The following is a 26,703-nucleotide window of genomic DNA, read 5'->3' on the forward strand; positions in this document are numbered from 1 at the left end:
AAACTGTTGAAAGCAAGCCACAAAATCAAACAAGTCTTCGACATGCAGGTTGCAAGTATTGACTTCTCCACTAGATAAGCTAATCTCCAGATATGCTTGAAGTCGAGTGTCTGATGGAATCCCAAATTTTTGGGGTGATACATAATGAAAGTGACAGCTGTCAACCAAAAGAAGGAGCACTGAAAGAAGTTTCGACTACCCCACTAACCCGCAGGAGTCTACCCGCAACCCACTACATGCTACCCACATGGGGTAGCGGCTCCCGCGGGATATCTGAAACATCTTCAGTCTTCCTTCTTTTTGTAGACGCTATTTAAGTTTTGCCGTTGTTAGATACCTTGCAACGTCAGAAAGGCTGACTTAAGACAAGGCTCTTGTGCGAGAGCCAAAATGCCTTTCCATCTTTTTTCTTTTGATGGGCACCATTTAGTTTTGTCATTTCTTTAGACAGTTTGCAATGTCAAAAAAAAAAAAAAAAAAAAAAAAAAAAAAAAAAAAAAAAAGCAGAGTAAGATCACAATCTGACAAGTAAACATGTGCACTACAAGCAGAAAAAACATTTTCTTTTTTTAGATATTTCGATGCTAGTGATAAACTGGTTACAGGATAAAGGTTTATACACTACTGCGGTGTATGACCCCAGTTATGCTACACTTCAATCCAGCTGTTCACACCAGGGAGCACCAGCAATGCTCTTCTAAACGGTCCCGTGGTGGTGAAACTGCCACGCGAAGTGTGACACTAGCTTAAGAATCTCCCCCCGGACATCACATTACAGGAATGAAAAAGAGAAAGCCTGGAATGATCACAATACAATGCCAGACTGCATGTGCCTGCATTCAGGAAGAGATGACGAATTCAGCAAACCTCTCACAACCTCACACCTGAAAGAACTGGAGGTCACCCATATATGTACCTGCACTATGTTTTGGAACAAAAATGCAATGCACGTTCCTACAGCTAACACAATTATGAGCTCACAGAGTAGAGACTTTACAACAATATACAGATTCCTCTCGATTTCAAAACAAGATGCCATAAATGTCCTAATGGCTGGCATAAACAACTCACAGGGGCTTTACATGTGGCCTGCAGATGCCTCCCCGTGTGTAACTTGACTGAGTCTCACCGTTACTGACTCTCGCAACGAAGCAGTGGGCTATAAATGCGAACTTTCTAGGTTATTCTCATGATCATAGTTCCGTTATGGCTTCATTACGCAATCCAGTCAATGTCATAGATATGCTACATATTCCCAGCTCTGCTGGTTATGGCTAGCAGACGGCAATTTATAGTAACAAGAAGTCTCTGCTGCACATACTAGTCCTCTCAAGCAAACATGTTGAAAGGAATGAACTTCGTTAATTTCACGGCACAACATGAATAGTCATATTGTGACCTATAACTATTAATTTGTTTTGTTTTTTGTTTACACTGTTTATGATAACAGACCTGTAAAGCACCAGCCTGCTGTGATATCATGGAATGATATCACAAAGTTGATAAGCAAATTAAAGCAGGAGTTCAGGACCCTTTTGTTCCAAGTCAGAAAAAATGCCTGTTTCTATTAGCCACGACTGGGACTCGAAATGACACGGCACAAAGATGCATTTTCTCTACCAACAACCCGATTGCAGTCAGCCCAAAAAGATTACAGACCATGTAAGCGCGCACTGTATATTATGACCGTGCCACCTCCAAGAACAGCATATGTTGCCAAGAACTTTAATGGAAGCGGACCTTTTCAGCTTGCTTAGTACTCTTCAATTCCCAACACCACTCCAAGGAACAATTTGAAATCTGGCATTGCACCCCCTTTTTCAAGGCATTCTGGGAGGCACCACTATCCCAGAGAGTGTCTTTTGCTCAGTTCAGAACATTCTGCACCAAGATATTGCAATTCCAGAAAACATTTAGGCGCAATTTTCACTGGATGCTGGAAGCACACATTCCAAATGACTGCTTTAATAAGCATGGTAACGGTCGCCGAGTGGGTAAGTTGGTTGTTCACGAAAAAGACAGTAGGGCTCAGAAACACGTAAAACACGAAGGAGGCACCACACGTTCCAATTTTGAACAGAAACAATTTCTGTGTTTCCGAGCACTACAGCCTTTATCGTTCATAAGCAGTATGAGGGCGGAAAAAAAAAAAAAAAAACAGTATGTGGTGAAAATAAAAGAACAGCACACTTCCTCATTGACAAGGCATGCAATCACATTGTGAATATGCACTAATACTAGTAACAGGCAAGAAAACCTTTCCAAACGTGGCAAGCACAGAATCCTTGATAAACCGAGATGCATGCGCCTGACAAAACTTATCTTTTTCATAGATTTTTAAGCACACCGTAAGAGCTCGGGAGGCAGCAACACCTGGAAGCAAAGCTGAGAGAGCAGATAGCGTCAAGCAGAAGCACAAGAATGCCAGCATCTAAAGGTTGAGCCTGGCAAATATGGCTTGCCACCAAACATGTGCTACTAGCATGCGCTCGCATGGTCTGTAATGTTTTGTGGCCAAATGCAAATACCTGTTCTGCATCTTTCATCAGCAGCGCAGAATTGCTAAAGAACAGTCTGCATTGTGTCATCAACCAGGAGCTTCACAACTCAGAGATACAGGGGTCATATAATAAGAGAACCACTTTTACGGAAACAATGCAAACAGAACCTTTGGACTGCACAAAGGAATAGTTTTTTTGTCTTTACGTTTAGTTTGGCACCTGCTCTGCCTGCCAACATACATGCTCACAGAGCTCGCCAGCCAAGCACTTGGTGCATACAAAGAAAAATAGGAAGGCAAATGCCACTACCGAATGGATAGCCGTTTTAATGACGTACACACTAAAGGAGCAATGAAAAAATATGCAAAACCCACACAACAGTGTGTGGACCACAGCAAGTGGTTGACAACTCCACAAAGCTGGCCAAGCATATAAAAAAAAAAAAAAAAAAAAAAAAAAACCCATTGTTTTCCACAAAAATATGCCGAAAAAAAAGAAAAGAAAAAGCTCTCATGACTACTGCCTTCATGACGACGTTAGTCAGCATAAAGTTACGAGCTCTTATTCGCTGCTGGTAAGAAAATTTTAATATTAGCTTTAAGGAGATCTAAATACTGTAGCGTTACGTGTACTAAAGACTAGTACCTTGGTGACTATGAAAATGGGATTCTACTCCGGCGATACAAACTGCATTGTGCTATGCAAGCTTGTGTACCTAGGCAATACCTAGCTTATCTGCCAAATCAGATGAGGCGCAACTAAGAATGCACACTAACTTTTTTTACGCCACAACAAAAGCTTTAGGCATGCGTGGATATGTCTCCAGAGCACTGATCACCTTGCCTTCATTAAAGAGTGCAGATGCCACATATGGCTATTGGTCATAGTTGTGTTGCAGCAGTTAAGCAAGCATGTACATCCAGACGTAAAAAGCAACCCACTCTTTCTCGGAGAAACTGATGTGCGCAATATTCCACTACAGTCAACAGAGCCACACAGAAAATACTCCAACACCACCATGAGGTAGTAGCAAGTAATGGACTTAAAAGCACATATACCCCTTTTCCCCCACCTCACCTTATTCTAGTAAAAACATCAGTAAGAACTATGCCTAAGCGGCAGTATCAGCATGCAACTATTGAGAACCATTAAGGCACAATACGAAGCCAACAGCAGCAAAATACCTCCCGCCAATCGGAAAAAGCCCTTGAAGAATGTTGAACCTTCACTTGTGAGAAATCTGCCTTTACTGCTTCAAGCACAGCTTTCAAGATATTGCAAGACTGTGTGACGCCCTGCTAACTAGATCTAGCGGCAGCTTATTATGATAATAAAGCTATTATTAAGCAACAAGCAAATTTTAGCGAAACACTTCCTGAAACACCCAGAAGTCACAACGTGCAGGTTTAGCACAGTCCTTAAAAGAGCGCATCAGCTGCTCACAAACCGCTTGTGGTAACACAGCACCTTTAGGTGAATGCTGTAGTTGAGAGACTAACAGCACCTAGGCATTTTCAGGGCACTTAAAATGACTGAAAACAAGGTTATTAGTAAGCAATTAGCATGTTACAGAAGAGCAACACATGGTATAATAATCTGCCAATAAGAGCAAGAAGAAACTGCATCATGCAGCAGTTTCACAACCAGACCTCAGTCTGACAAGCTCAGGCTATACAGTGCTTAAAGGTGAATACAGCACTTAAAAGGGCTTGGAAAGTATTTTGAAAGTTAGCCTGAACTGCCCCCAACCACCATCAGCTCACAATGGGAGTCAGCTTAAATGATGTCTTTTTACTATGACTGAATTCTCGGTGTGATATATGTGAATGAATTCATGAACCAAGCTGACTCGGGTTTCCGGAACACGGGCACAACTTTGCACACTGGTACCAAATGCCAGCTGCTTGCTTCATACACATACACAGTCCTTCCATTTAAGATACGTGTGTTTAACACCAAGAAAGATAGGGCTTGATATTCACAAAATGTTTTGATAAAAGTTAGAAAGAAACTACATTTTCAGTGTTTTTAGTCGGGAAAAAAGTGCAGCCAAGGTAAATCTTGCCAGTGAAAAATATTCTTAGTAAATGCAAGTGAAGTGAGCAAATCGGAGAGTAATAACTACATTGTATGGTCACGTATACTCATTGTATACTACTAGCCAGTAGCCTCGAAAACTATGTTTCTCTTCTTGAGCGCCTGCTGACCTCATAAAACATCGCACAGTACCTCCAGAAAATGTGCACATCACCAAGGATGTCAAGTATACAAGAGTTCACCAAACACAATAATTGTGTTAATAAACGTCAAGGGCCTCACGTTCACTCCATAGTTATCTTTTTTTTGCACTATAAGTGGTCATTTTTAGAAGAAAGTTATATGGTTATGCCAGATAGGTTTTCTGAAGGAATAACTCCAGAGCATCACGGAACAAGAGACTTTGCAGAATGCGGGAGATTCTTTATGGTGACATAAAATAGAACGCAAAGCACAAAAATCTGACAACCTACAAAAAGAGAAAGAGCTTCTAGCAATGTCCACTATCAAGCATTACAAACTCCTCTCAAAGGGGGCCTTGCAACCACGGTTTAGACTGATCATAAGGATATGGTAGACCACCTTGCACCTGTTATAGTAGGATAAGACCTGTGTATTCCTCCAATGAATTGTAAACAGAATCAGTTTTTAATATTTGATGGTAGCAAACAGGTCAGAAGCATTGAAACTCTTGCGCTTTTAATTTGCTCTGATGGTTAGCTTTTTATATGAGTAACCAGAGAAGCTGTACAAATGGACTACTTTCTGTCACAAGTGTAGCTGTTTTAAACTAGGAGCATTTGAGTTTGTAGTCCCTCAAGAACACATCCCTCACATCATGTTTTAGAAAATTAAGGCTACACCTGCGTAAGGCATTGCACAAAGATGTTGGGCCCCAAACATCAGCCACATGTACCCCTTTCCCAACACCAGCCACTGCCTCATCACCAAAAGGTAGACCAACCCCAGGCACTTCCTCCAGGAAACAGGGCCCATTTAAGGCCTCCGCAGGCCACAGAGTCTAAGCAAGCACAGAGTGAACACTTGGCACACAAGCCACTGACCAGAGTACTTTGCACAACTTTGATGAAGACAGAATGCTAGAAACACGACGTGTTATACTTTAAGAATATTCCTCTTGTCAGTCATCCTCCCCGAGCAAAAGAAACAGCTCTCCATGTCCATGTTTATACCTTGTGCTCAGTAATACCTTTTCAGCACACGTTTAATGCCCCTGAACACGCACTCAATCCTGTCCCTTGCTGACTGCGTTCTCATGATCAAACAAATGCCAAGCAAAAACAGAGAGCTGCTATACAGCTATGTATTTAATAAACACAAGGTAAGCACAATGTAACATCCACTACTCCACAAGAACAGCTTGCACGTCGAAATGTGGCAGCACAGATTGAAATGACTAGTGTTATGTTGTGCTTTTACCGAGAACATAATGATGCCACTCAAGCGCCAGCCGATAGAAGCCATACCATAAAACACCAATAATTATTGTTAACATAAAGTGCTTATCGGTACATCGTAAATAAAATTTCCAAACATGATAAAACAAACCTTTACAGATTATTTGCAACTCCCTGCTCCATTTCATCACACCACGGAGAACTTGCAAGGAATTAAGGTTGCTGCATTTGTTTAGAGCATTAAGCCCACATTCAGCAAAGGCTTACTAACTCACAGGCAAACACAATTGTCAAATTCTTGAACAGAATTGTTTTCTTCTTATACACAAAACAGCAGCAGGCAGAAATCAAAAGCACATACATTCACGACAAATGATCACCTTTCCTCTGCTAAAACAGAACAAGGTTTGTACAGCAAAACAGAACTCGAGCACCAATGTCCACTAAGGCATCCAGCTCACAACAGCAGTGAAAAATTTGCGTCAAGATCAATGTCCAACATCTTCATAAGTATTTGTCTCACCCAGGTCAGGTTTCCAATGTACAGAGCGACACGCTTTGAAGGATGACTGTTTCCCTGAGACTGGTTGCCAATCCCAGACACCTGAAATATGAATAACAATCATAGTTGCAACTGCCCCTGCAGTACTGACTCCCACTTTAAAATTTCATAAGCACCAAACACACACGCACAGAAAACGAATCCTAAGCATGTGCAAAACAAAAAATGCATTTTAACACACTGTACAGTAAAACCTTGTCAAATCATCCCCCATGAATTCGGGAGTGCGGATAATCCAGACCGTAGCCGTACTCCCACCGAACACCCACGTAAGTCAACAGCGTCAGAGGCTTGTTTATTTGAATGCCCTGGGAATCAAATCGGCTCATTCAAAGTGGTGCCGTGTCAAGGTACCACCTGTTTGACAAGGTACACAAATATTCACTCTAAAGCTTGAAATAGAAATTACATTGTTCCTGGCAGCCTTCCGAGGTATGCACAACGGGAGGTGAGTTGGCGATCGACAGGCCCCTATCAACCAAGTGGCAGCGTTAGGCCACAGTTTCGTGTTCAGGCCTTTGCCAGCCCCCTGCAGCAACAGTACTGAATATTGGCCAGCCAGCAGGGCTCGTATCGACATGGCATCCTGAAATACCTTGCCACTTCTTTTAGTCTGCGAGAACTAGGTGCAACGTTTGGAAAAGTTACGCTGCACAGGGAATCAAGCCAGCTGAGCAATATCTGCATGCCGCTCGCAACTTTAGCGACAAAGTCTGTGAAGTCTGCATCGGCGACATGAACCAGTTTATTACTCTCTCCAGGCAAGATAAAAGGAAGCACATCAAGGCGGCCCCATGCGTCCTTGAAGACTCCCGCTCCCACATTTTTCTGATGCTTCTATATCTGCTGACCACGAAGAGGTGAGCAGAGGATGAGAAAAAGTGGAGAAATGGCTCCACTGTGCTTTGAAGCTATTAACCGTGCTGTCCTGAGCCTTGTGGATGGCATAAAAAGGTCAGCAGAGGCTGTCGAGCCAGGTGCCTCGTCAGTGTCACTACGGATGAAGAGGGTCCATAACCTCATGATGCAGCGCTAACAAACCTACTCTGCATTTTATTAGCCACACAAATTGGCTGCAATTATTTTTTCTAAGCCATTTAGTGCTTCCCTAACATCCGTCTGCCTGACATCCAGCAGGGCGTGTTGAAACTACACACTCGTTTCGCACAGTGACCTCTGTGCGTTAAAGCCTCCTCAGCTACATCACCATATGCAAGGAAGCTCCAGCTCGACCTCATCCCCCATTGGAAGAAGGCGCAGAGACCTTGCCATTACACAACAGTCCTACTACCGATCCTCCTAAAAGTGTGTATGAAGTAAAGCATTAGACTGAACTTTACTGTCACGCAGTTTTCATCTAAACAGAAGGTCATCATTGGCCAATGTTTCACGAAATACATTTTGTTTTCATGTGAACAGCTTTTGGTAGTTAAAAAAAAAGATGGGGGGGAGCATTCGATAATTCTAACATTTTCTACCTGCCCTTCCTCGAAGGTCGAATGAACGTTTTACTGTTATCCTAGAAAAAGTGCAATACATGGTTGTATACTCCGCAAGTGAAGAAAGCAATGCATTGCAGGAGATGCTGCTAAAAGGCAAGAAGGCCAAAGTAAACTACCGTAGTCATGACTAGTTGAAACAGTTACTACATAAACAGCTGTACAAATAGCCTCATATTTTTTTTTTTTCTTCTTTACTGCATTATCTGCAAATTTGGTCACACCTTGCATATCACAGCAGATTTCAAGCTTTGAGCAGAAGAGGGAAAGTCAATGCCACCAGCCAATGAAACGATAAACATTAAAATAGTAACAGTAATGTATAATAAAACAAATGCTGCATATCATATGAGACTGGAGATTAGTGACAGGCATTACAGGACTGCTGCAATCAATGCACACAGCTGAATTGTTGTGCAAAGAAAATGAGGAATATACAAATGCATTTTATTTCCAAGAACTGCTGCGCACTTGCTGCTTGCAGATAACAGGTTTCAGCTTTCTTTTTTGTGAACTGAATGGACAGGCCTCAAATTCTTGAGCACTAAAATATATAAATTGTATTGGTTTATATTGGTTTATGAGGTTTAATTTTCCAAAATGACCTAGGCTATGAGGGCTGCCATAGTGGATGGCTTTGAATATTTTAAAAAACCAGGGGTTTTTTAAAATGCACTGAAATCAAACAGCACACGTGTGCCTTACATTTCACCTCCAACAAAACGCCACCACCAAGACTGAACTCATGTTTGCTAGACTAGAGACTGCTCGCTAGACAAGCACCCTAACCACTAACCCACTACGGCGAGACACAAATATATAAATTTAATGTGCATTTATTAAGCCATCTGCTATTTCATTACTTTCAAACTTTAACTCATGTTGATAACTCAACAGCAATGGACTACTTATTCTACCAAAGACTTCTCTTGGAAAGTGCTGGTGCACTAAAAAATCATTCAGCTGATAGTTTAATGCTCCCCCTGAGTGCACATATTATCCCAGGGCCCACATTTTGCAGGTAATAATGCATGATTCAGATATGAAAAGCACTGGACAGTCATATTTGCTTCAGGACAACACAAAACATTCATGGGTAAAAGAACTAGCTGTATGTGCAATAATGAGACTCGAGAGAAAAATATCGGCTGCAGAAGCAACCAATGTTCAAGGACATTCAATGTAAATTCAGGCCAACCAGGCCATTGAAACTACAAAAATAAAAAAAAAATAATAAAAAACAGGGTAAATGCTCATCTGATGGCGATTTGTAGACGAGGTTATGCTCGTGCACTCGGTAGTTTTCGGTGCCCAAACTGAGCAGGCATGTACTCAAAGTCGTAATCTTAGATAATGAAACTGCCGGTCATGTACTGAGAGCTGCGCAGCCTTCAGAGGCCGTTTCAGAGTAAAATGCGGATGGTAATTTTGGCTCAAATATATGCATGCAGTACTGTCGGCCGTACTAATCCCTTACCACTCACGTTCGCCCAACGCTGAAAATCCCCCGAACATCTGCTAGCGTTACGTTTTCCTTCCTTTTTTTTTTTTTTCCTCTTCACTTTATTTCCCGGATACAGAGAGCGTTGCCTCTCGGCACGCCGGCACAGCTGCCAGACATGGCCGCGCGAAAAATATACGCTCGATGGACATACCTCATCTGTGTTGCCATCGCTAGACGGTGCAGCAATGACGTCGTCGTACAGATCCACGTTCGCATCGTGCTCATTGTAACCCTCCTGGTAAAAATAAACAAAAACGAACAAATGTTAGACATATTGTAGCACATGCAGTGAGCCACCACCACGACGCCATGCTCCACCGTGAAAAACAAAAAAAACGAAAACCCAAAACACGACGACGCACATCGAAAGCAGCGCAGAAATCAACGCTGGAGATTTAACACCGACATTACGGATTAAATCCGCCGCTTATTTCATTACACTCTACGGCTAAGACTACTGAGCCAAACGTTGCCTTCACCGGCACCATCTTTGCATGCCACGCAACGTTTACCGCCGATGCGCACATTTCTTCAACGCTTTTTAAGTTTCAGCACCCCAAATGCGAAATACCTGAAACAGCGCGGCAAACCCGTGCATGCACACATGCGACTATCAGTAGCAAATCCGCATTTGATTTCTCTCTACCCGGCGTCCGGTTAAAACAATGGAGCTAAACGCGACGCGAATCCTGAACTACGCATCAGCAATCGCCGCGGCAGAGTCTTTAAGGCATCTAGTGACTTGACACTTTGCAGATTCAAAGCCTGTGTTCTGCTAAACTAATTGCACAAAAATGAGGCTTGCCTGGTTAAAATCTTGTTCTAGGTCGTCGGCGTACAAATCAATATCTACGCCATCAGCCATTTTGGGCGCCTTTCTCGCCAAAATGAACTTTGAGCGTCGCTAACGATCGCAGCGCCACGCCTGCTCCTGCGCTGTGGAAGAACTTACTTGCTCGCAAAATTGAAAGGCAACCAAGGCAACAGCGATCAAATAAAATGAGGCGTTGAATGAGGCTGTGTCCTCATTGGCACAGACTTTGCCTCGTAAATCTCGTTCAATGTCGTCGACGTGTAAACAAATATCCACGCCTTGACTCATTTTGTCTGCTTTCCTGGATAAAGCACAGTATACGCAGTTACGCTGTTTCCACTGATCTCCACTACATGCTCCACTAGGGTGTTTGCACTGACTTATGCTGTGCCCAACGTTGGCTGTGTCATCAAGCGGCCGAGGCCGTGGTTGTGTCCCAACTCGATCCGGTTGCGACACACACAAGGCTTGAAATAAGTATAGAAAACTGGACGAGTTGGATTGGATTCATCTTAAAGCAGCGCGAAAACACAAGACTGAACAGGAGACGACACAAGCGCTTATCTTGTGTTGTCTTGCGTTTTCGCGCTGTTTTAAGTTGAAAAAAGATTAATCAAGAATCCCAATAGTCTACTTCCCGGGACATGGTTAGGACCATCTTGGCCGAGCTCCCATGTTCCGTTTGGCTGACTGCTCCAGTGTTATATTTCTCGACTTGTTTAGAAGCAAAAGCTTCACTACACTATGTAGGACGTCCGACTACTGTGCCGGAGTACCCGGGTTCGATCCCGACCGCCGGCGGCTGCATTTCGATGGAGGTGAAACAAATTGAGGCGTCCCTGTGCTGTGCGATGTCAGCGCACTTAAATCCCCAGGTGGTCGAAATTAGTCTGTAGCCCTCCACTACGGCTCAATTTCCATCTTTCACTACTTTTCTCCTTTCCCCTACGGCGCGGCTCAGGTGTCCACAAAAACGTGACAGGTACAGCGGCTTTCCGTTTCTGTGAACCAATTATATACTAAACCGTTACGCGCAGCCAGTCATCTGGGGGGGGGGGGGGTGAAGGGTGGTTGTTCCTGGCCCCTAAGGGGCTGGGACGGTAGGTCAACGTCGCTTGCGGGGGGGGCTAGCCAGCCACCGAATTTTATGCGAAGCATATTAACGTAGGTTTCGGGCCTTCGCGCGACGCCCGGCGGTGGCCACCATTGGCCCTGAAGTGGGGTCACGTGACATGACGTCACATGATGACGTCACACCGGCTGCAGATGGGGCCTCATATCGCGCCGTCGGTCGCCTCCCGGCGGTGGCCACCATTGACCTTGAAGTGAGATCACATGATGTGACGTCACGTGATGACGTCACACCGGCTGCAGATGGGGCCTCATATCGCGCCGTCGGACGTCGCCCGGCGGAGGCCTAATAATAATAATAATAATTGGTTCACTGGAAGGGAAAGGCGCTGTAACTGTTTCACTCGTTTTCTGTGGACACCTGAACCGCGCCGTGAGGGAAGGGAGGAGGGTGGGAGTTAAAGTGGAAAGAGAGAAAGAGGAGCCGTAGTGGAGGGCTACCACGCTTCGGTTCGCGCCGTCGCGCGCGACGCGGCGGCGGCGCCACCATCGCTGCATCACGTGATATCATACATGGCAGTAATTGAATTACAGTAATGGAATTACTGTAATTTAATTACTTTTCTCGGTAATTTGTAATGTAATGAATTCCTTTTTCGGGTTGGTAATTTAGTAATGTAATGAATTACTTTTTGCAGTAATTTCGCAGCAAAAGTAATTAATTCCTTTCGAAATTACTTTTACTAAGATGCACCACGACTCCTTCAATAGACGACGAAGTAGAGTGCCGCGAAAGCAGGAACGGCGTGCGGCAAGCGAAGCCAGCGTAACGGATCGGCAAAGGGGGACAGAGTTGAGCAGAACAGTGCGTCTGAGACCTCAACCATTCTCCAAGCAGCAGGATACAAGACGTCAAGGGAAAGCTGAAGGGAGAGATGGTGCCAGAAGGCTGGAGCTGAAAACTAGTTTGGAGCGCGGCGTAGCGGCATTCCCTGTTGCGTCGGCTAGGGCACAGTGGTGCCATGGTTACACTCAACACCACGGGGCGAAGGAGGATTGGGGTTGGGGGAGACAGGCAGAAGGGTCCATGACGTAAGGCACCGTGGCTTGAGCATTACTGAGCAGTGAGCACAAATGTGCCGACATCGATTCTTGGGACTGCGGAAGCAATAAATAACCTAGCTTCTCGGGCGCTTCAAATGGCGGAGACAGCTCCGGGTCAGCAAGACGCTGGGTTCGCCGGTCATTTCAGGACCGTTCGACCATGTTTTTTTTTTTTTTGCGCCAGTCTTGTTTTTGTAATCGCACGTACTGTAGAAGAGAGAGAAGGAATAGCTCTCTGGGACCGAATTTGGCGGGAGAACAAGTTGTTTTGCTTACTAGCTTTGCTTAGTTTTTGCATGGATGGAAACTAGAGAGTAATTTAAAAGTAATTTAATTACTCATTAGAAGTAATTGTAATGTAATTTCATTACGTTTTGGGAGCAGTAATGAGTAATGTAATTTAATTACTTTTCTGCGATTTTCAGCAAAGTAATTAGTAATGTAATTTAATTCCTTTTCAAAAGTAATTTTGCCATGTATGCGTGATATGTGACGTCACGCCAGGGATGAAGCGGCAAGGCGGATGTAAAATGGTGGCGAAGGCTGCGCCCAAAAACTATAGGCACTATACAAAAACGGTCTAGCGCAACAGCAGCACAGCCACTTTGGGGGGGGGGGGGGGGGGGGGGGGGCGAAACACTTAGATAATGAAATTCAAAAGCACAAATAAAAACAACGTAAAGAAATAAATATTTTAATGCCACGTTTTATGAAATAGGTAAACTATTTCAGCGAAACATTGCGCCGCATTTTTAATTTTTTGCAACGTTCTTGTTTCGCCCCCTGTTGATGAGCGTGCGGTGCATTTGCAGCTTTGCAGCTTGACTTTGCAGAGCTTGGTTCGGCACCCGGCCACAGTGGCCGCGGGAGCTCACGAAGCGGTTTCTTATCGCCAGCTGTCTGCAATAGCGCGCCTGGTAAAGCTTACAAATTTAGCTCGCCGGTCATAGAGAAAGAGCCGGTCTCTAAATGCTCCTTTTGCGAAGTTTTCGTCGTCCTTGCATTTGTCGCTTCTCTGTCACCGTTTTGTAAAATTTGCACTCCGCCGCACCGCTGCGGCAGTTTTCTCGATTTTGTCGTTTCCTTCGACCTGCGGCCAGTGCGAAGTCTTTTTCCGTCTTTGCACTCTTCGCGCTTAGCGCTTTATTTCAAGATGAGCTTGCGGCGTGTGAAGAAACGATGCGCCGTGGCACGTTGCGACAGCATGGACAGTACCGTCGGTGTCAAGCTACACCGCTTCCCGCTGGACTTTCACAGGTGAGCTCTTGTCAGTGTCGTCTGCTACAAGGCGTCTCCTCTAGGTATGCTCCGAATGCTTTCGTTGGGCTGTTCGCTTCTGTTTCTGTAACCAGTTCGTGCGCACGTGGCTTTATTTTTTCGGGGATATTTATGTACTACACTACAGGGCACACACTTTAAGTGCTGAGCTGTGCGAAAGAGGCCCACCGTTTGTCTGATTTATGGTGAGTTTCATGCAGCCGGCTATCAGCAGCGTTAACTTCATACGGGGCTCTCAGGAGCAACCACGCGCATGCCACTAACCGGAAGGCCAATTTAAAACGAATTGTGCTGCCTGACAAGTCTGAGCACAACACTGTTTAGTTTACCAACACCGCGAAGCCAATTTGACCCTCGCAACTGGTAGTGTCGAAATTCAGCCATGTGTATATGCGCGGCCTTGAGGGTGCTTTAACTGAATTCACTCAGCAGGAGTTACTGCCTGTCTTATTATTGCTATTCTTCATATGCATGACCGTTAGGGTAACTTTAAACGCACTTCATTCTCGTCAATCTTAACCATAGAAAAGTATAGCTACCCGCATGGCATGAGGACGAGCGTACGTAACCGCACTCTTGGGCGCTGAGAGGGGCGAGCATTTACTACCATAGTTCAGATATAATGGAAGTATATTGTACTGCAGTTAGCAATGACAGGATTAATGACGCATTGGCGTTTGGAGTATGCAGTATTCCTTACGGCGCAATTGTGAATAACGTGCACGTTGCATCACGTCCAGGTGCCGAGCGTGGGTGCAGTTCTGCCACAACGTCAGCCTAGAGAAGACACCATGGCAGCTGCGAGACTTGCGGGTTTGTTCCAAGCACTTCGAACCGTCTGCGTATCTGTCGTCAAAAAGGCTGCGACCCGTGTTGATACGCCTACTTATGTCATGTCATGTTTGCCTCAATTGAAGCTGTCTTAGCACTGTCTTCTATGCTTTTCAATTTCCTACCTGGCAACGTTAGTGGAACTGCAGGGATTTTTTCTATCCGCATTGTGACCATTGAGGTGAATAGTCAGCTTAAAGAAACTACTGCTTGAGCTGCCTGTGACGCGTATATTTTGTTGGTGTGCTTTATCACTGTATTTGTTTGGTTGCTGTAATAAACCACGAATATGAAAACCATACTTGCCGTACACTGTATTGCGAACTGCACTTGAGCCTGTGCTTTGTGCATCATACCTTGTACTCAAAAGTACTAGCACCAGTATTTCCACCAAGGTTTTCACTACGAATCATGCATGATTGCATGCTTAGCCAGCCAAGGTAAGCCAGCGTCTGTAAGTGTTGCTGCCTTTCTATGCTGCCTTCTTTGCCAGTCACTTTCATTGGATTACGAATTGCACATTAACAAGGCCATAACTAGCGGGAATTCGAGCACATTTGACTGGCAAAGGTTGGTGCGCACTGAAAGGCAACCTTCATGAGATACCGACCTGAAAATGCGGGTTCTATAAAAAGACCACTTTAAAATTCGCGCTAAAAACATACGTATGCGTGACATCATTCAACGTCACTCATACGTAGTTGCCCCCCAATATGGCGATGCCCATGAGCCGCCATTTTTTGGACCAATGGTCGTCTATGGAGCCTTCGCTACTATGGTACGCCCGCCGTCGCGTCAGTCTCTGTGCCCGCAACCGCGCCAGCGTCTTTGCGCCGGGCGTCTATGCGGTCAAGATGCCTACGACGATTAACCTAAAACCACGTCTCCGTTACTTAGCCCCATCCACACTGAGGCAGCTGCTTAACATGCTTCGCATCCACTGGGCTTAACCTTGATAAGCCTCCAATTTTTTATCTGTTGTAGGTCGTCATTATTGCACCCTCCGCCGCTTAGGTGGTGGACGACGGCTGCGGCGCGCGTCTTTCTCTCCCTCTTCTTTTCTTTCTTCTCTACTTCTCTACTTTCTCTCTTCTATCTATAAGAACCACTTCTCTCTCTTCTATCCGCACGAGGCAGCGGAGGTGGCTCAGCTGTTAAAGATCCCCAGGTGGTCGAAATTACTCCGTAGCCCTCCACTACGGCTCCTCTTTCTCTCTTTCCACTTTCACTCCCACCTTCCTCCCTTCCTTTACGGCGCGGTTAAGGTGTCCACAGAAAACAAGTGAGACAGTTACCGCGCCTTTTCCTTCCTATAAATCAATCAATCAATCAGGTGGCTCAGCTACAGAGCCAGCAGCAGGTGGTGGTGGTGAACTCTTTTATTGCGCCCAAAAACAGGGGACCAGTCAAAGGGCCGGTTGCGCTGACTTAGAGGAGGTCGGCGGGGATCCTTTGGGATGCCGCGGCCTCCACCGCGCGTTGGATAAGCCAGCGTTGGTCTGCTGGCTCGGAAGTACACAGGAGAGACTCCCACGTCTCTGGGGTGTTTGTGTTGTCTGTGTTGTAATGTGTACAAGTCCACACCATGTGTATGAGTGTGGCCGGAGTTGAGCAGTGTTTACACATGGGGGCTATCTGATCCGGAAAGAGCCTGCTGTATAAGAGGGGGTGTGGAAAGCTGCCAGTTTGTAATTTGCGCCATTGGACGGCCTCGCGTCTTGTTAGATCGCGGTGTGCGGGAGGATATGTGCACCTTTGGAGTCGGTAGTGCTGGAGTATGTCCGTGTAAGTGGTGAGTAGAGAAGCGCGTGATATATTAGTGTCAGCGGAAGCAGGGTGGCTGATCATACTCTCGGCTCGGCAGCTGAGATCTCGAGCGAGAGTGTTTGCCTGGGCGTTTCCGCTGAGCGAGTCTTGGGCTGGAGCCCAAAGAAGTAAGCGAGATGTGGAAGAGGGTGCTGTAGAACGTAGAATGTGTAACGCCTGGCAAGAGATACGGCCAGCATCGTAATTGCGAATAGCCTGTTGAGAGTCACTGATGACGACTTTGGTATTAGGGTCGGCTAGCGCTAGCGCAATGGCAACCTCCTCAGCTGCGGTGACTGTTTCTGCATTGCGAATGCTGCAGGCTGTGTGCCAGCTGCGGTGAGGGGCGAGAGCTACCGCCACCATCGCTGGCCTCGATGGATGGTAAGAGGCGTCCGTATACGTGACGTCCGGACGTCCACTGAAGCGTTTCTCGAATTGACGAGCCCGATCGGCCCGTCTCTCGGCGTGGTGTTCCGGGTGCATCCGTTTGGGAATGGGAGGAATGCGGAGATTTAGGCGATATTCCGGTGTAAGTTCAGCGTAACTTGGGGCCGATCTCGGCGGGGAGATCCCAACTTGCTGCAGTACCGCTCGGCCAGCGTGTGTGAGTGAGAGCCGCTCATACTGGGCGGTGAGGGTTGCCTCGATCAGTTCGCTCACGGTATTGGAGATTCCGAGAGCCATGAGCTTATGAGTAGCTGTGGACATGGGAAGACCTAGGGCCGTCTTGTATGCTTTTCGAAGTGACGCCTCTAGCCGTTCGCTTTCGGCACGAGTGAGACGTAAGTAGGGTCCAGAGTAGGTGATGCGGGAGCAGATGAAAGCTTGAACGAGGCGCAGGAGGTTGGACTCTCGCATGCCATGATGTTTGTTGGAGATTCGCTTAAGGAGGCGTCCGATCTGTACAACCGACTGGTCGATGCGTTGGATCGTGATGTTGCTGCTGCCGTTGGCCTGTAGATGCAAGCCCAAGATCCTGATGTTGTCTGTTCGAGGAATCGGGTTTCCTTGCACCTGGAGGTTGATGTCAGGAAGTATATTTGAAGGGCGTCGTCCCGGGGAAGGGATGATGATATACTCGGACTTTGTCGCCGAGCAAGTGAGGCCAACTGTACTTAGATAATCTCCAATCCGTTCGATAGCGGTCTGTAAAGTCTCTTCAATCTGGCCGTCACTGCCGCGCGTGATCCAAAGTGTGAGGTCGTCAGCATAAATGCTGTGATGCAGGTGGGGGATGTCGGCCAGTAGCTTCGGCAGGCCTATCAGTGCGACGTTAAAAAGCATCGGCGAAAGTACGGCGCCTTGCGGCGTGCCACGGTTTCCCGGAGAGATGATGGAAGGATCTCCAGTGCCGGCTTTAAGTTGCACTGTGCGGTCGGTGAGAAAGTTTCGGATGTACGCATACATGCGATGTCCAACACCGAGAGCTTGAAGTTGTTGAAGAATCGCTTCATGGAGGACGTTGTCGAATGCCTTGCCAGCAGTAGGCCCGTGCATTTTATTTTCCTCCTTCCTACAGCCAAAACAACAATAACAACAACAGCCAGTTTTCGCGTGAGCTTCAATTTGACGTTCCTACGGGGCTGGGTCTGGTAGGTCAACGCCGCGTGCGGAGGGGGCTAGCCTATCACCGAATTTTATCTGTTGTAGGCCGTTATTGCACCCGGCACCGCTTAGGTGGTGAACGATGTCAAAAAGCGCCTCAAAATAACAAACTGGGACAAGTTCTGAAACCTCCGAAAAGATGCCCCCACTCAAATAGATCCCCTCGTTAATTAGGTCAATGACCTAACCCGCGACATAGCCACCGCCACGTCGGAGGTCCCGAACACCAAAGAGTCGGACGTCACCGATAGCCGCCTTCTACATATGTTGGAGGCACACAACAGCTTGCACATTTAGCGCAACTAACCCAACAACAGTGCGGACAGGTGTGCGACCGCATGGAAGGCAACCACGGACTGCGAGATATGTGTAAGCTTCTGAGGTGCCTTCTAGAACCTTATCACGCAAAAAGCTCTCAACATCGCAATGTAACTAGTCTCATACACAGCTTAAAGATGGATGATGAAATTTTAATGCAAACCCTAAAAACAACTACGCCACGAACTATCCTTCCTTCATACACGGGCAAGCTCAACCCCGATCTTTATGCAGCTATAGCGACATGGGAGGTTCGAGCAGCGATGCATAAACTCCGCACTATGTCTGCCTCGGGAGTAGATGGGATAACAAACAAAGCTCTGCGCAACCTCGATGACAACTCTGTCCAAGCCGTGACAGACTTGTTCAACAAGCACTGGAAGGCAGGTACTCTCCCCCCGGAATGGACACACGCAAGAGTCACCTTCATTCCCAAACCAGGCAAACCACTATGCATAATCAACCTCTTACCAATCTCTCTCACATCGTGCATGGGCAAACGTTTCGAGCATGCAATCCTTAACAGATTACACAACCACATGTATACTCGCAATCTCTTCCCACACACGATGCTGGTATTCAGAAGCCACTTATCCACACAAGACATCATGCTTCAAATTTCCGAAGAAATTCTACATCCGTAGCATCGAAACCGTACGAGAGCCTTATTGGCTCAGGACCTCACCAAAGTATTTGATAATATACATTATGACTCAATCCTTGACGCCCTCTCCTGCCTAGGGGTAGGAGAACGCAGCCACTCATATATCGCAGCCTTTCTCCGCGACCGCACCGCGGAACTTAAAATCAGTCCTATAGAATCCCCCACCTTATCTCTAGGCAATTGCGGAATACCCCAGGGATCAGTCCTCTCCCCCATATTATTTAACATCACCCTCATCTCGATGGCCCACAAACTAACACAAATCCCAAACCTCTCCCACACCCTCTATGCGGATGACATTACCCTGTGGACAACCACGGGAAATGTAGGAAACATAGAGGACGGTCTTCAAGCAGGAGCGGACGTAGTGGCAACGCACGCAGCATCCATCGGCCTAACGTGCTCCTCCACCAAATTCGAACTCTTGTTGCTCCACACAAACCGCCGCCTTACCAAGCAAAAACATGCCTCCATACACATCATCATAGATGGGTTCCAAGTACTTGAGGTCAGCAAATTTCGAGTTCTAGGAATGTTTCCTCAGAACAATGGACTCAACACAGAAACTATCGACTATCACCACTCATCAAACTATCAGACTCATCAAACGAATAGCGAATAGGCACAGAGGCATGCGAGAGCACGATCTCTGGCGCCTTGTACAGGCATTCGTCATCAGCCGAATGGTCCATTCACTCCTGTATCTCTATCTTACAAAGGCAGAAACGGAGAAAGTGGACGCACTGATTCGTCAGGCATACAAAACAGCACTTCACCTCCCGAAACATACTCCTACCACATGCCTCCTTAACATGGCAGTACACAACACAATCCAAAACTAGCGGAAGCTCATCGTACTGCTCAGATCAACAGACTTTCCACCACAGGTACGGGCAGGTTCATTCTCGCCGCGCTAAAACTCCAACCAGTTGGTCCACCCCCTCAAAACAGCCACCTAGTCCCGCAACACATCCGGGACAACCTTACTGTACAACCTCTACCTAAAAATATGCACCCTGCTCATCACAAGGCACGACGAGAAGCTCAAGCCAAGGCGTTACGCAAAGCCCACGCGACTGACTCCGAAGCGGCTTACGTAGACGCGGCAGAATACAGTCACCCCACAGCATATGTCATCAGTGTGATTTCTTATAACTTCAATCACATAGTTTCTGCCTCTGTCAAAGCAAAAACGTCGACAGAAGCTGAAGAAGCAGCCACTTCTTCTTCCACTGCCACACTCATTTTCAGCGATTCTAAATCGGCCATTCAAAATTTCGCAAGAGGGAAAATACACCCAGTCGCCCATCTCTGGCTCAACAGCTCCCCGACCCATTCACATCGTCTGGGTACAAGGTCATGCAGGCAACTCCGGTAACGAGGCAGCCCACTGAACTGCTCGAGCGCACGTCAACCAAGTGGGGAAGCACGCTAGACGGACTTCTCACCTATCATGATTTCACTACCGAGAACAATGATTCTTATATCCTCCACTTCACACCTCTCTCTCAAAACCCCATCAAATAATCTGGCGACAGCTACAAGCCAAAACCTTTCCCTCCCCAGTTTGGTTGGCCTTGGCACACCCGGGCTGGTACGACCCCATATGCTCTCTATGTGGCGCACCTAGAGCCACCTTCAATCACATGATGCTTATATGCGAATATTTAAGCCACCGCCCCAATGGGGCCTCAAAGACCAAGAGGGTCGGGAGAGCGCGGTCTCCAGCTCGGACCCAGCGCAGCGCAAAAGATGCTGGTTGACTGGGCTGAAGCGGTCACTGCCAGGCATGGCCTGACAGACACCAGCCGAGATCAGGAACCACCTCAATCCTTGTAATGTACCCTGGTTCCCACAGTAAATGTTTTACCACCACGACTGTTGCGGCGCGCGTCTTCCTCTTCCCCTTCTTTTTCTTTCTTCTCTACTTTCTCTCTTCTGCCCGCACGAGGCAGCGGAGGTGGCTCAGCTACAGAGCCAGTAGCAGGCCCGTGCATTTTCTTTTCGTTCTTCCTACAGCCACAACAACAACAACAGCACACGGACGCCTCTTCGTTTCACCTCCGTCGAAGCGAAGCCGCCGAAGATCCCGGGTTCGATCCCAACCGCGGTATCTGAGTTTCGATGGAGGCGAAGCGCGCGGGTTCCGTGTAATGAGATATATGCCAGTGAAAATAACTCCTCATGATTGAAATTTATTCGGAGCTCTCAACTACGGCGTTATTTTTTTCAATGACATACTCTGTATAGTTTCTTAATGGCCTCCGGATCGAGAGAGAGGATTACTCAAGGCGAATTATCCACGTGTAGTTGATGTTTATTGACCTCGGCGAAAACCTTATATGGCTCATAAGAAGGAAAATCCGCCGCCGTAAGTTTCGAATGCGTCGTTGGAAGCCGTGGTCCCTCGTGACTTCGTACGAAGGTATATGTAAACTCATCAGTCATATTGCGGCGCTAGACGCGTGGCAATATATAATCGTCAGTGGTTTATTGCTGTCATATGGCCTAATACTCAGACATATATGACGTTATAACGAGTCGTGTAATCATGACTATACTCATCCTGCCGGGGTGTCGCAGTGGTTACGGCGCTCGACTACTGTTCCCAAGGACTCGGGATCGAATCCCGGCCTCGGCGGCTGCTTTTCGATGGAGGTGAAAAGCAAGGCGCTCGTGTGCTGTGCGATGTCAGTGCATGTTAAAGAACCCCAGGTGGTCGAAATTTCCTGGAGCCCATCCACTACGGCATCTCTCAAAGCCTGAGTCGCTTTGGGACGTAAACCCCACAAACCATGACTATATTCATGTCATATCATATGAAATAAAGTTGGAGAAAATTTTATAGCATCCTGTGAATTCAGGATGACAAAATATCGCGTGATTAAGGACGGCTTGGAAAGAGTGATGATGTCACACGAAGTCAGGCGACAAAGCGTCGCGTGATTCAAGATGACTTGCAAAAGTGGTGGCATCACACCTGACTCACGGGACAAAGAAGTGTCACGTGTCTATGATGACTTCGAGACAGTTATGGCGTCACATCGCATTCACGTGACAAATGTCACGTGTTTCAGGATCTTCAGAAGCAACAAACGTTATAATGCTTTCGCATTTCTCCACTGCAGCAGACTTCAGTGACGTCGACGTCCATACTCTATCGCAAGTGTCAGACTGAATCGGACAACCCTGAATGCTGATGTAGCCTAGAGCAAGGACTGGAGAGTTTACTCTCGTTAACTACATAGGCTCAGCCGAGTTGAACCCCGCCAATTTCAATGAACCTGGTCGGCGTAAAGATACTAATCCCACCGACCTACAGCTCATTCACTGGTAGAGAAAGGTGAGGAATTGTCATACCGTAAGATTCCTCACGAATGGCCCCTCAGAGCACCGAGACCTTCATTTCTCCAGTTATTCATGCCTTGTTTAGAAACCACTGAGTTGCTGCTACAAGCGGCGTCATCGGCACGCCTGTGATGGATGTGCCATAAGTCGGCCATTCAAACACACTGCACAGTCAATGCAGGTGCTTATTTTCTGGAAAATTCAGCAGACCCGACCGACTCTCACATGCGATAGCTCCTCTAAGAACAATACCCCTCTTACAACATGGTGCCGAATTTCAGGCGTCTTCGAGTAGAGACTATTATCCTTGCTAAATGTTGGTAACTTGACCAAAGAGCAGTATTTTTCTCAATACAGAGCCGTCTTTTTTCAGTATTCATGCCGGCTGGTCACGGACATTTCAGTTGTCATAAGTACGTATAATCTACTTGTTTCCTCCATGGCATATTGTAGCCAGTAAACTCAGTATATTAACCATATATTTAGCTGCGCTGTGTAAAATAGGCTCCTCTGTGCGCAAATAAAATTATTCCATTAGTACGTTTTCCAGTTATTCAATGATTTAATGCAATTGCTAGGCTGACTTAGCATTTCTTCACGGTTTACCTCGAGGAGAGTTGTATTGTTACTGCAGAATCCCCGTTTTATGCCCAACAAAAGTGAGCTATGCAAGCTCACCTTGTCTCTTGCGCCTTCGCATGGTTGACAAATCAACATTACTATATGTAAGTGTAGAGACTCCAGCTTTCCACACGCTCCACTCGAGACTGGCCATGGTTCCTATGAGGTCCATATCGGGATTGTGTTGATTCGTTATGCCGTTCTGGATTATTTTAAATTCGATTCAGTCTTTTTCCCCGTTTCTGTTTCTTTTTGTAGGCATGTCTAGCTTGCAGCCCATATTTTAATGCGCAGAGCGGCGTCATGCTGAAACAATTGTTTTTGCACATGCTAGTGCCGTTACACCGGCGAAGTAGGATACATCGCAAAGCACAGCCCGGTCTGCAAGCCGGGCGCAACTGGAGGGCGATGGGAGCGACCTGTCTCGCGTCACCTCTGCTCGAGTCGTCGTTTACTTTTTGAACCTGAGGCTACCAAGCCATCATCCAGATCAAACACTTGGAACCCGAGAGATGAAGTCACAGTAGGAATGATCAGGAAATTATATAAAACGGAACGTTTGCCAGCGTGATGAATGAGGTGATCTGATGACCTCCAGCTTCCGATGTGAGTAACGGCGCTGAGCTAGAGCTTCTCGCTTTTCATCGCCAGCTGTCACCAAAAGCAAAAAAAAAAAAAAAAAAAAAAAAAGAGAGAGAAAAACGCCGTCTGCTCACCCCAAAGCTTCTCGAGGTATTCGTATGACACCACGGCCCTGTGAGTTTTAATACAAAAATATTTTTTGTACCATTATGAGAAAAGTAGGGTTGCTTGTTTTTTTGTTTTGTGTGACTGAGAGATGGCACGCACACCTCAGCGATGGCAAGAGAAATGAATGACGCCATCAAGCGATCCTATGATGCACACCATAGGGGTTTCATTTCGATCACTTTTAATGATATCGCTAACGCGCTCAAACCTGCTTCTTCGAGAAGAGATTTTGTCTAGAGAATGAAGTTAGCGCGTATATAGCCTTCCGGATTTTTAATTATATCGTGCGAGCGTAGATTTCTCTGTGCAGCGGGGTCGAAGTGAAGCAGAGTGGAAGATGGGGAGAGGAAACGAGTGTGCTCATCTTAAAGGTGCTGGCGCGGCTTTTCAGCTTCGTGGGAAGACATTACCGCGAAGTGTTACTGCCGAGTTTTGATGGCGTTGCCTTTGTTGATCATCTGCTCGTGTTTGACTAAGAACTTGTTTTTGGTCAGTTCGTTCTCGCAGTACAATGCCACCTCGTAGGTTAGCTCAGCCATAGCCTTCTTTATGCTGAACGGCTAGAGCGACTACACAGCATAGATGTGTTCGAACAGGGACGAATTTTTCTTGATTTACTAAGTTTCTGTAGAGCCATGTGGCATTTCTTTTTAGCCGCATGGCTCAGCTTGGGTGGATGGTAATGAGTCTGCTTTCGCTTATAACTAAATTATTGCTTCAGTGCCGAGGGTGCTCTGCAACACTTTTCTTTTTTTCTGTAATGAAAATCTGTAACTTCTTGGGCATACTGGGCAGTTAATCGCAAATGTGCGCTCTTTTCAGCATCGCCCTCACTACATGTAGCGAAGGAAACAGTTATCGCCGCTTCTTACGGCCCAGACGCGATTATTCTCAGACGTTCCTCCGCATTAATCAGAACAGGCTACCAGATGGTATACTTTTTGTAACACGAACTATGGGCATGCTGTTTTTGTTGTTTTTTACCGAATAACAAATGGCGCATATCCACACAGGTGGTTCGGTCAATAATTGGGCAGCAGAGAGAGTTAGATGCATATTTACGTGTCCGGAACGAAAATGTTTGGAGGCGGAGAGGAAAAGAAATGAAAAGGTGAAGTAAATAAAATAAAGAAGGAAAAGTCATAACGCGCACTGGAGACTGACACTGGGATTTGTAGAATAAGCACTATTAGAAAAATTTAGCAATTCAGATTTGACTCTAGTAAGAAATTATGCATGGCGGTAAAAACAGACTTGTGACTGTGGCCAGTGATTGTGGCGCCAAACGATAATAAGATCAGGCTACTGAAACTGAGGCCAAGCTGTTGCAGTGGCTTTTCCAGCAGCCGTCCTCTCAACATGGTCAAGCGGCGGAAGGACAATAAAAAAATGATCTAATAATTCCTGTTCACCGCAAAATGCGCAGGCGGGAGAAAGTGCCAAATCAGAACTGTGAAAATAGAAATTTAGGGGTGGGATACGGCAGCATTAGTAAGACTTCAAGTTGCTGTGAATGGCATAATTTCCTACTTCAAGAATATTTGAGATGCATGTAATCATCGTATCTTAAAAGATGTCAAGTTCACATGTTTAATAAAATGCTTCTCCGAAACCTCGCTGCTGGGATGTACGCTGTAGCCAGGGGATATAGGTAACGCAGGGCTATTGAGGGACGCTTTTGCCAAGCTATCAGCAAGTATATTTAAAGTCAAATTATTGTGACCTAGTACCTATGCCATGTCTACAAGTCTCAAATATCGAGGGAGCAGTGTGAGGAGGGTGTTTACGATTGGAGAATATGCTGGCAAAGAGAGGGACGAACACAAGGAGAGAGTCGGTAATGACAGCCACTAAAGAAAAAGGGGAGTCTAGTTCTTGTAGAGCAAGTACCACCACCAAAAAGTCCACTTGAAAAATTATGGTGAATTCCGGAAGACATGCAGAAAAAGACCAGCCTAGAAGCGGACAATATAGACGATTTTACGGAAGGGTGAAGAGTGCAGCCATATTGGCGCTCTGGGCTGCATCTGCAGCAAAGGAAAGAGTTGACACCCCCTCTTAACAGCCCAGTCAAACCGGTTTCTCTGAGGGTCGTAAATGTCAAACCGGTTTCTCTGAGGGTCGTAAAATGGTATATATACCCACAACTGCCTTTAATTACACTGAGATACATTGGTTGCAATCATTAAGCTTGTAGGAAGGCATCTTAAATGACATTCTAATCATCCATATAGAATAAGTGGTAATAAATATTTAGCAATATGGGGGGAAACATGGTCAAAGACGGTTTCAACGGTGGACCCGCTGGTTTGCACCGGAGGAATGCTATAGGAAGGCGAATATTTAAATGATCAAGTAAACTTTGAACCAGAATTACTTGCGGAGTTAAAAAACAACAAAATCAGACAGAGATTGGTGAAAATCTGATTCCTACATCCTTGGGTGCGTCTGAACAGTTAGAAATCGGAATCTAGATAATAAATGTGGGTATTTGGGCTTTAAGGTTCACTCCAGATGCTTGTCCTCTTATTCGTCTTCCGGCGAAGCCACGCAGGGCAATCGCCGCTCGCGTGATATTAAAAATCCACAAAGACATACGCTGCAGCTTGTAATAATGGACTGGCATGCATGCATCTCGATAGCTTGACACCGGCGTTTCATACGCTCTCGATCATAAGCTCGACAGCGTTTCATACATCTTCGCTTAGTTGTCCACATTTTGTTGCGTCAGCTTCATCAGCGCGCAACTTCTCGCACTGACGCCGTAATCGCTTGCGTCCACGATCACGTTTACGGCGATGTTGTTAAGCATCTGTAAGAAAATTGTTAGAAAATTTATTACGAGGGAAAGAAAAACGTTTAACTGGCTTTTCTCCATCTAGCCAGATCGACATGCACCGTGAAATACAGGGGGAAGGAGGAGTGAAAGGATAAAGAGAGACCGCAGTCGAGAGTTTCGAATAAATTTT

General features: G+C 46.1%; 1 protein-coding gene across 2 annotated transcripts in view; it reads right to left on the reverse strand.

The window, feature by feature from the left end:
- Positions 1–10,482, reverse strand: part of LOC146190527 (cleavage and polyadenylation specificity factor subunit 6-like) — a 54,912-nt gene extending 44,430 nt beyond the window's left edge. For both annotated transcript variants that reach the window (XM_084600923.1, XM_084600922.1), the window contains exons 1-3: positions 10,327–10,482; positions 9,673–9,756; positions 6,480–6,560 (exon numbers count right to left, since the gene is read on the reverse strand). In XM_084600923.1, coding sequence (XP_084457049.1) covers positions 6,480–6,560; positions 9,673–9,756; positions 10,327–10,386 — 225 coding nt within the window. In that variant the 5' untranslated portion in view covers positions 10,387–10,482. The remainder of the gene's footprint in view (positions 1–6,479; positions 6,561–9,672; positions 9,757–10,326) is intronic.
- Between the last annotated feature and the right edge of the window lie 16,221 nt (positions 10,483–26,703).

The sequence above is a fragment of the Amblyomma maculatum genome, chromosome 4 (assembly GCF_055883805.1).
Source record: "Amblyomma maculatum isolate TAMU_Amacu chromosome 4, ASM5588380v1, whole genome shotgun sequence".
NCBI lineage: Eukaryota > Metazoa > Arthropoda > Arachnida > Ixodida > Ixodidae > Amblyomma > Amblyomma maculatum.